General features: G+C 28.2%; 1 protein-coding gene across 1 annotated transcript; it reads left to right on the top strand.

Annotated features, from left to right (window-relative positions):
* Positions 1–324: 324 nt before the first annotated feature.
* LOC108723365 (neuropeptide CCHamide-1 receptor) lies at positions 325–10,943 on the top strand. The gene is given in 10 exon segments (XM_018449070.1): positions 325–534; positions 1,325–1,473; positions 2,363–2,562; positions 3,155–3,336; positions 3,478–3,692; positions 4,406–4,641; positions 8,796–8,839; positions 9,005–9,067; positions 9,406–9,571; positions 10,379–10,943. Coding segments are annotated over 10 exon segments (1,899 nt in total). The 3' UTR covers positions 10,813–10,943.
* The last annotated feature ends 550 nt before the right edge of the window (positions 10,944–11,493 follow it).

Raw genomic sequence — 11,493 nt, 5'->3', positions numbered from 1 at the left:
ATGCTTCGAAGCATTTTTTGATTGGTCAATTAGTAAAATTCTTTCTTCCGATTGGTTAATCAAATGCTTCGAAGTATTTGTAGTGGCAATTTATCTACAATAATGATATATCTAATCAATACGCAGTATTTAAAAATTATTTTTTTATAATTATACAGTTTTCGTTTTACTTGAACATATGATTTAAATGTAATGTATTTTTATATTATTCTGCAATTTTGGTTCTATTTCATCTTTTTTGTATCAAGAGTGTCAAAACTGTCAAAAGCAACAAAAATATTTCCTTCGTTACAGATGATGGCGGTAACAGAAGATATTTTTAACATGAGCTCCGAAATTGAGAACGATTATGATTATGAATATGTACCGGTTGCTCAAAGAGTTGAGACTTATATCATACCCGTAATATTTTTATTAATTTTGATCGTGGGTGTAATAGGAAATGGTATTTTAATTCTTATTTTGCTACGTCATACCAGCATGAGAAATATACCAAATACATACGTGTTGTCTTTAGCTCTGGGCGATTTATTGGTAAGTACAAAGCTTTTTTTTTTTTTTTTTTTTTTTGAAATTTTGTTTAGTTCAAGAAGAGTAAAAATTATTTGAGTTAATAATCATTATCCTAAATATAAACAATCCATATATAAAAGAATAAAAATATGTATTTCTCAAAGATAACAGTAAAAAAAATAAAAATATATATCTTTTCTTAGGAATAAAGTTTATTAAAAAATATATCTGCAATTCAAATGTACATATATATTGTTATGCTTTATGCTTGAAACTTTCTGTCCTCAAATAATTTTTACTTACAACAGAGAAAAAAATTATATATTCTTTATATCCGTATAACAAATCAAACTAACAAAGACTCCTTATAAATCAAAAGACATTGGAAAGAATAAGGGCAATAGGAGTCAGGCGTAGAAGACGTCGCGCAAATAATACATCCATAAAGCGTAAAACTTCTTCTATATACGTTCTTTGTGTATATACGTTCTTCTATTATATACGTTAGTTTGTGTTGTCTCTGAAGAAGGCTCAAAAGTGAGCCGAAACATGTAAGCGCGTTTAGTAGAATAAAGAAGTTTTACGCTTTATGGATGTATTATTTGCGCGACGTCTTCTACGCCTGACTCCTATTGCCCTTATTCTTTCCAATTTCTTTTGATATCCTTTATAATTATATATCCTAGAGAAATTATATCCTTTGTCTTCTGAATATATTTATGATTATCCTGATCTTCCTGGATAATTTGTTATATCTTTTATGATAAAATATCATCTGAATCTCGAAAACGGAGATAATTCATTGTTACAGGTGATTGTGACTTACGTACCTTTCACATTATTTGTTTACGTACTGGATTCATGGCCATGGGGTTTAACTATCTGTAAACTATCTGAATACGCTAAGGATATTTCGATTGGTGTGTCAGTATTTACTTTAGCCGCTTTATCAGCCGAAAGGTAAATACGTGAATTAAAAGCTTTATCGTGCAAATTAATTCAATAATTAAAGAAAATTTTATTTAGTTGGACGGTACTACAAATATCCACCACTTAATCGAAAGATTAAAACTGAAAATTCAGTCATAATATATTCAAGCATTAAATCGGATTTTAAAACTAATTAACGCTTGTTACATACGATTGGGTCATTCGTATCCTGCGTACCTATTTCTTTTCTTTGAAATACTAGGAGCAATTGACTAAATAATGATCTCTAGTCTTTTCTTTTTTAATATTGCACACTGCTTTATAAATATTTTCTAAAGATATTAAAGTAAGAATCACTTAATAATTCTTGTATACTTGTGAAAGTGATGAAAATTAACCAGAAAACACGAAAACAATCCATCATGTGTAGTAAAGGACCAGGAAATCATCGTGTGTACTAAAGGTTAATGTATGCTGTGTAACTCGTTTCAATACGTGTAGAAACATTACTGAATATTTATGCAGTCGAAGTTGAATATTATACAATTATTAATTTTCAATAAAATTAAATCTATTTTTTATAATTTTGGAATAATTTCAATTATCTTCTCGGTACTTTTTGTCATTTTAAATCTACGTCTCAATCAGCACACAATATTTAAAAAGTATTTTTTAAATATTTATTAAATATTTTTACGTTAAATAAATAAATATTTTAAAAACGTATTAAAAACATTGTCTACTGATTGGGAGGTAGGTTAAGTGAAAGATTAATTTAGGTAAAAATTGAGACACATAACGATCTAAGATACGCAAATTAATTAATTGCTGTTTGTATCTTGAATAATTTATCTTTGAAATAAACGAGCTTTCGTTGCTTTTATGATATAATCTATTGCCGCATCTCATGTTCTCATAGATATTGCGCCATCGTAAACCCTATTCGCCGCCACATAGCAGGTTTAAGCGCAAAACCACTTACTATTTTAACGGCATGCCTTATTTGGGTCTTAGCGATTATCATAGGTATGCCTGCCGCGCTCTTCTCCGAAGTAACATCTGTACCAGTATTAGGAAATCACAGCATTTTAATCTGCAATCCTTTCCCCAAAGAATTTGGTAAGTCATGATACACTTTTTTTGAACACGTAATGTCACAAAATTAGGAATACATAAATGAATATGTAAATTGTAAAATTCATAATGAAATTTTAATCAGTCTATATGATGTTTTACCAATTAAAAAAAAATTTTAATTTTTTTTAGATACGAACAAAACATATTTATTAATGACAAAATATTAATTTATTAATTATATTATATTAATTTATTGATTTACAAAATATTTGCATATTTATATATGTAATTTACTGTGAACAAGAGACTAAATATATTGATATTATTGCGTACCGACATCCGTGTTGGTTCTTATCGATTTACCTTTCTCATAAAAATTAATAACTTTCGCATTTTTATCTTTTCTGAGAGTTAAATATTTCTCCCAATCTTTACTTATTATATTCGGAGTTTAAATATTATTACACAATATTTTATCTTAATTGAACAATACAAAACATTGTACAATAACTAAATATAGGTACAAAAAACTAAATATAGGTACACTAAAAAAATATATATAAATTTTATGTTTTGTGTTGCTAAGTAGTCACGCACAGATAAATATCACATTATATATGCTTTTACATTACAGGAGAAACTTATCGAAAGGGTATGGTAATGTTCAAATTTTTAGCATATTACTTGATACCGTTATGCGTGATAGCTATTTTCTATTTGAGCATGACATGGCATCTAACATTGTCAACTAGAAATATGCCATGCGAACTTCCCGGTTCTGATCTTCACAATGAACAGATAAAAGCGCGCAGAAGGGTATATAAAAATATATTTCTTAAAGAGTTTCAAAGTATTAAAATCATGCTTTGTACCATTGAATAGTTTTCTATCTAAGATTCAATTGCCTCTTATTGGACGCTTTTGTATTAATGATTTTGTTTGTTACATACAATTTAGGTGGGCAAAATGGTAGTGTGTTTTATAATCATCTTTGTGATTTGTTTTCTACCATATCACATATATGTGCTCTGGTTCCACTTTAATCCAACTGCTACAGACGATTTTAATATTTACTGGCACGCCTTTAGGATATTTGGTTTCTGCCTCAGTTTCATCAATAGCTGTGTTAATCCCATTGCTCTCTACTTAATTAGCCGCACGTTTCGTCAAAAGTAAGTGTGTATAATATTTTTTTACTTGTAAATAAAAAATTTCGATAATTATGCACTTTAGGGGACCCAGCTCCGATGACCGCCAAGTAAAACCTGTCGAAGGTCACTCAGGGTTATGATCTTGACAACATATGTCAAGGTCATTGGAGCTAGATCCCCTAAAGTGCATAATTACCAAAATTTCTATATTAATCAGAGAGATACCAATAAATTTTAATTATAATAATGATTAAAAAGTGACATATTTCAAATTTTATTATAATAATTAAGAGACAAAATTTACAGAGTATATATTTCAGAATATATATGCAGAACTTATACTGGTATATTAATCTTACGACTTTTCAATTCTGAAGTAATCTCATAAGCTAAACCAATTTATGTTCACAAAAGAATATGTAATTTTTCGTCATTGCAATACTTGGTAAGAACTCGTTAAAATGCAAATCCTTCCACAAACTTTTTTTTTCTATAGGAAGATTGTTTACACATTTTCTACTTATCAGTATAAATAACTTTTTTCTGTTCATAAAATATAGGTATATATGATCTTTTTATATATATATATATATATATAATTGCAAAAATGTGTTCTATTTATATAAAGAGCATAAATATGAATTTGAGAAATTTACTGTCGGAAAATTCTGTTTTTTTTTTTAAATAATATGAAGATATGTTTTTTAATTATTACTCCTGTCCTTCTACCATAGATTCAATAAATATTTATGTTGCTGTCTCCCTGATGGTTCCACTATCTGCGGTAGAAATAGAACGAAAAGCAGTACTACGCATGGAAATATTTTTTTACAAAGAAGTCGGCGCATGTTGAACGAAACCAGCTTCGCTTCCACCTGTCGAAGACGAACACAAGAATTTAATTCGACCGGGGTATTTGAAATGGGCAGCATAGAAACTAAGCCTCCCGTGATGGCCGAAAGTTGTTCTCGTAAGTAATTTCCAATATAAATAGAATGAAGTATAAGCAGATATCAATGTAAATTATAATGCAGGTCGCGATACCGTCACTGCTGATAATAATGGAGCATCAAACAAATAATTAAAACTTCATCAGGATGGTCGCATATACGGTAATGCTACAGCTTTTCCATTACGAGGATTAAAAGAAATGCAGTGACAGATTTCACAAACTATTTTTCGAATAAATATTTCCATAATTATTTTAAAGATTATGGATGCCCGCTTGTAATTTTTTTGTTTATAAGAATATTAATATGAGAATATATGCATGTTGCAATTTTTTACTCTACTTTTTCAGATACTTTTCTTTAAATAGCATTTGCAAATTCACTGCAATCCTTTTTGCCGAAAGAGTTCTTTCAAGTGACTAGTATACTTTTCATCAAACTTTTCTTTGAAGATTGATGATGTAATTGAATTCAATATAGAGGATTAAGAAGAGTTATAAATTGTTAAGATGTCTGTAATATGTCTGTAATATTATTCTTGTCCTGATGAAGTGAACTGCAAGGTTCACGAAACGTTGGCATTCCAAGAATGGATCTGAACACGGAGAAAACCCGCGAAACGCAAGATTGTCACATATCTGTAATATGTGTTTAAAAATAATTTTTTATACTTATAAAATTAAATTTTTTTATTTCAATCTAATATATACAATCTAATATATATATAAAATGATCTCATTATAAAATATAATGATTCAAATAAAAGAACAAATAAAATTCTATTTTTAAAAAGTGCTTCTATTTTTTATTGATTGCAAAAACGAGAGTAGGATAATATAAATTATATATACTTTTTTAAAACATTGTCTATATATAAAACAGTATAGAGATGCACGTACATGCGTATTTCTTGCTCAATATAATCTACAATTTATCAATTAGCAGCTATATATTGCTTTGTATTTTTCTTATTCGATAGAATCACAAGATTCTTCGTTTTTCAATGAGATTAGAAAATTTAATATAATTAAGAAATTAGGAATCAGTTTTTCAAAAATAATTATTAATCTCTTTATAAATTTAATAAAATTGTATAAGCAACGAAAACTGAACTTGTTCTTTAATACGAGAAATAAGTAGGTCGTAATTGGCGTAAAAAAGAGATTAAAAAGTAAGAAGTACAACGAGATCGATCTGATAAGTATTCGTTTTATTATCTCTTTTGTGGTGATAATTGATTCACCGAGTTAAATTAGATCTACAAGTGTTTCACGAGAATAAAAGCGTGAAAACATCAAACACATGACATGAAACAAAACTCATTTTAAAATCTCTTTAGCTCAACTGAATTGTGTATAAGTAACTAGCATTATTTATGTATTTATAGATATATATATAAATTATATAAGTCTTTTCTAAGTATGCTCATTACATATAAATGTTTATTACATGCTCATTACATATAAATGTTTATTAAATGCTCATTACATATAAATGTTTTCTTCTATCATTCGAAAGTTTGTAGTATAATGTATTGACATTATATGAGCAAATTAACGCTATAAATATTATTAGACTAATAAATTAAATTTTGTACTATAAGAAGCTTCTTATTGTAGTATTATTTATATTTAAATTAGGTTTGTGATGTGTATTACTTGTTGTTAATAAGCTAATACATAAGTATTTAAAAAATAATTTAAGTAAAGGAAACTTACAAGAATCAAGATAACGTCTGAGATGATTACTCGCTGTATATCATTATAAATACGAGATGTACTAAAACTACCGATTCATAAAGTCTTCAAGAAAAAAATCGATTTTATGACATATATGTATACTATACGTCAGCATTGTATGTATATTCCGCAGGAAGAGCCAACATTAGGATATTTTTCACAAGTTTCTTTTTCGTGCGGTTGAATTGTGTTAACTATGTTAAGATTGTAACTCGCTATATATATATATATATATGTAAAAACAGTATTGTCTTTTCTTTGACGTAAATAAATGTTATGGGAACGTACACATGCAAAAATCACTCGGACGTCGAGTAAGAATAATCGATACTCCTCGACACGCGTGCAACGTATCCTCGCTCGCACGTGCCACTCGTCCTTCCCTTCAACGGGGCACGCGTAGGGGGTAGAGAGAGGAGAAAAGAGGGTCCTTGCATCTGCCGTTCGTTTGGTTAGACTTTTTACGCGACGGTTGAACAGCTGGATTTCAAAGGGGACTGATGGTAGACAGACGCCCTCGCCTGGGTCCCCTTGTTCGACAACGGTTCTGAAAATGAGGGGTAGTACGCAACCATCGACGTTGGTCAACGGTCGTGTCCATTGACAGTCTACTTGTAGTTAATATATAACGATAATGCTGTATTTTTGATGTGATAAACAGAACACAAAGGTGATTTTTTTTTTACGAGGGTAGGTTTTTGGTAAAGAAACTGCGTGACACAAAGCCGGTTTGCGAGCGCGAGAGAACCTTTTGATACTTTGATAACGTTAGATAACGTGGCTAGTACAACGGGTAACGGATCCAAACTTGAGGAATAAACTTATAGAGGTGCACGTTTGTAGTTGAAGGCAGAAGCGCGTAAGTAACACGAGGTATCATTATTTCCAGATGACATAACAAAACGATCATCCAAATAGATACTAAGTTTGTAGCTTCATTTTATATTAATATTTTGTGCTAATTTTATTGTAAAGATTACAGTCATTGTTTTATAAAAATTTGATAATTTGTTAGGCTGCTTATTCTTGTAACAAAGTTGCACAGTATAGTGAAAGAATTTTTAAATAACACAATATTAGACTCGTGTATTTACATGAATTTGGCATAATAGATGTTGAAATAGGAAAGTAATAACATAATTAACTTCATTCAACCTCATAAAATCATTGGTGTTCGAACGTAATGGATATTGTACATATAGCTGATACACAATGATCTAAAATAATACTTATAAGGTATTATCGACGTATAATGCAAAACCTATAGCTATTATTACATGTACCTACTAAATTTCCCCGTGGTAGTTTAGAAAATATCATATAAAATTAAATCATCACATAAATTAATGAAATTAATTAATAAACTAAAAGGGTAATAAGCTAAAAAAATTTTAAATATTGACGATTATCTATATGATTTACAACTTTGATTAAATATTATATTACAAAGCGGCTTTAATTACAAGTTTCGTAAAATGTGAAGTTAATTATTCGCTATGCAAGGATTGTGCGAGTCTGAGTTTTGATATGTTATGACAGTACAATATCTATTCTTGTTATACGCGATTTATTAGCAGGAAGATTATTATTCACTATCGTTATATTGCAGCATTGCGTTTAAACGACCATTAACATTGATTTGCGAGAGAACTGTAATAATGGTCATCTATAAAAGCTTTCTGTTACTTCGAATCCTTATATTGTTACGGTCTGACTTGTATTTTGAATTTTACATTCCGAATTATCATGTGATTTTTATGTCATGTATCATTTTAATTACTACAACATTGATAATGATTTCATGTTTAGATCGAAATGTTTCTTTTAATATACATGAGTTTTATGTTGTATTGAATTAGCATTAAAGTGCTTTTTTTACTCGTAATCCCTATCTATTATAATTGATTTGTATAATTACACATTTGAGCAATTTTTATTTCCTCATCTTATTTTTAAATTAAATAAAAAGAATATATTGAAAAAAAATTTACTAAAGCATAACATATTTTTTCAAAAATATTAATTAAATATTTACTTTATTAAAAAATAATCCTTAAATAAAATTTATGATTGTTGAACCAAATATAAATAATTATAATAAATATAGAGATAATCTGGGTCACAAATTAAAACGAGCATATAAACAAACATTATACATAAATGTATGTTTATATTTAATAGATATTTTATCGGAATACTAATCAAACAAATATTTATTAAAAATTAGTATATTTTCCAATGTATAACCAAACTTACATCTTTTAATAAATAAATCGCGAAATAAAACGCGAAAATTTAAATAAAAATAACGTTGAGCATTTTATTGTTTTATAAAATTTTCAGGTTTTTTGAGCAGAAATTTATTTGTTACAATTAATCATAAATAGAATTTCTAAGCCGTAAAAAATCAAGTTTTCCAATTCGTTGAATTATAGATGGATAAACGCTGAGCCAGATCATAATGAAGAGATACTCGTCGGTAAGATATTCATGACAAAGATGATATCTATACTTTTATAAAATAATTAATACAGAGTGATCGCGTTATTATAAATAAACGTTCCTAATAAGACGGAACAGCGATATACGTTTAAAATTATAAAAATTACAAAAGAAATTGTTTTAATACAATTATTGTATTCAGGCACCTTGTTTAGAAGACATTGGCAATGACTCTAAAAGAATAAAAAGCTCTGAACAATACGCGGTAAGTTAAACTTATTAATTATGTCATTAAAATATGATTTATTGGAGTGATTATCAATATAATATATAATTTTTACATGGAATGTATAAATAAAAAATGTTTTTTTGCATATTTCATGTTATTAACAATATAAAAATTTATTCTCGTTTGCATTTTAAATTATTAATTAATAAAGTGTTGGAGATAGATAATTAATTATTTAATAAATAATTCTCAATCAATAAATAAAGATATCTGATATTTTAGAAATGGAATAATATTGCAAAAATGTCTTTACGTAAGTACATGTTCCGTGTAATATGTATTAGAGTATACATACGTGTATCATCTTTCTGCAGGATCCAAATACAAGAGAATATCTCCAGTTGGCTTTAGCCAAAGTCCTAGAATTACAACGAGAGATCAGGGAAGGCACATACGTCGCAGAAATCGATGATGGTAGTGATCTGAGTAACGCAAAACTTTTTCTGTTCTTTATCTTCTTTCAAGCATTGCGTAACTTAAGCACTCGATATCAATTTTTGTAACATTCTGCGATAGAAAAAGATGTCGTGCACTCTAGACCTTCGTAAAGTTTTAATCGAAGTTTATTTTCTTCGTCTAATATACTGCGATAAACCTTGAACTTTTTATCATGTCAAAATGATTTATCTGAACAATGGTTATCATTGGTTATCATAATGAAATACATTCTTATAAAAGAAATTTATTTCTCTATTGGAAACAAAAGAAGATTGGAGTTGGTTTCCACAAGGCTTATATCAATTATTACCAATATCTTGAAAGATTCTGCATAGAATTCAATCTCATATAATATAAAAATTATATTATGGAACGACATCAATCTGTATACAGTTAAGTGGAAACCATTTTCGTAAGATATCTTAGCAATTTCTTCAAATTCATTCATGAGCCTCGAATCAATGTGATATGATATCAATTTCCATGTTGCTTGGATATATGGAATATATCCAAAAAATGAGAATTTTTTATTGATTTAAAAAATGTTGTCTACTTATAGGTGGCAATCTTGATATCATAAATATATGATAAAATTTTTTAATAAAATTTGAGCACACAAATTGAAAATTTAGTTTTGAATTGTTAGATGCTTTTATTTTTATTTGCTTTTTATCTTCCAAAGCCAAAATACAAACTGTAATGCATACAAAATAAATATTTTGATAAAGTATCTTATGTTTCCATGTATGAATGAGTTAATATTTAAGTCTTCCTACTTTTCCATTTTCATAATCTTTACGATCGTAACCGTCAAATTTATGCTATTAAAATATTTTCATTGTTTTACAGACGCATCTGGCAGTGAGGAAGATTTAACAAAAGAAATTCTTACTAAAGTGTTTCACGATCTACCTGGAACACCCAGTTCTCTCGCTAAAATAATAGACGGAGGAACGCGCTGGAAAAATCACCGCATAGATGCTATTCATAGTAAAAGAATACAATTACTAGGTTTCGATACTTGTCGAAGAATGGCCCTTGAATTCATGAGAACCATCATGCGGGAATCGCGAAACAAATCCTGCTCATTAAATACGATCGAACTCGACAATTTTTCACAAAACGAATCATTGCATTTGAAAGATGGAATTCTAGCTAATGATTTTCGTAAACGGGAGTCAAACACGCATGAAATTCAAGCGAGAATGTTGAAAAGTTTGGATTTGCATTTGGCTGCTAAACAAAGAGATTATACGTCAAAATTAATGAAATCGGGTATTTAGTACTGCGTACAACACCTTTGAATAGAATTAGATTGAGTGCGGAAAATTCCCGAATTTAATATATTCTTCAACATATGGTATATTATTGGAATTAATATAAATGAAAGTCCAGGGTATATATGTTCGTACGATATCTCTTTACTCATTAAAATAATATTATTTTCGTCATTCGTGATAAAAATTTATAAACTATCATTTTATTAAAAAAAATTTTATAGGAATATTGCCAAAAATTAGTTTCAAGTATATAACACTCTAAAAGAATAATCAATACTTTTCGTTTAGCGAAATAACTGATGTCACAATTCTTGTATTTATGAAAAACTATCTAGTCATATGTGAAATTTGCTAGTCATAGCTTGCCTAATTATTCTATAAAGATTTCTACAGATTATTCAATTATTTTACATAGCTATATGTATATCTATATATATTTATACCTATATATCAAAGTACAATTGATCTTTAATATTAAAAAAGTTATGAGTGTGATCTCCCCCTGCTTATAATATAAATAAAGGAAAGCAATAACAAAGGTTTTATTTTTGCAATGGAAATTATTAAAGTTATTATTTTATTCACATTGTATTTAATTATGTTTTAATAATTTCTGATTTTCGAGAAATTGAATTTTAAAGTTTAAAGAATTCTCGGAATCGCATTTTTTTAGGTTCTTGAAAA

The sequence above is a fragment of the Mycetomoellerius zeteki genome, unplaced genomic scaffold, assembly GCF_001594055.1.
Source record: "Mycetomoellerius zeteki isolate Tzet28-1 unplaced genomic scaffold, Tzet1.0 scaffold232, whole genome shotgun sequence".
NCBI classification, from domain to species: Eukaryota; Metazoa; Arthropoda; class Insecta; order Hymenoptera; family Formicidae; genus Mycetomoellerius; species Mycetomoellerius zeteki.
Note: the sequence above shows the minus strand (reverse complement) of the source record. Positions and strands in the feature narration are given on the sequence as shown.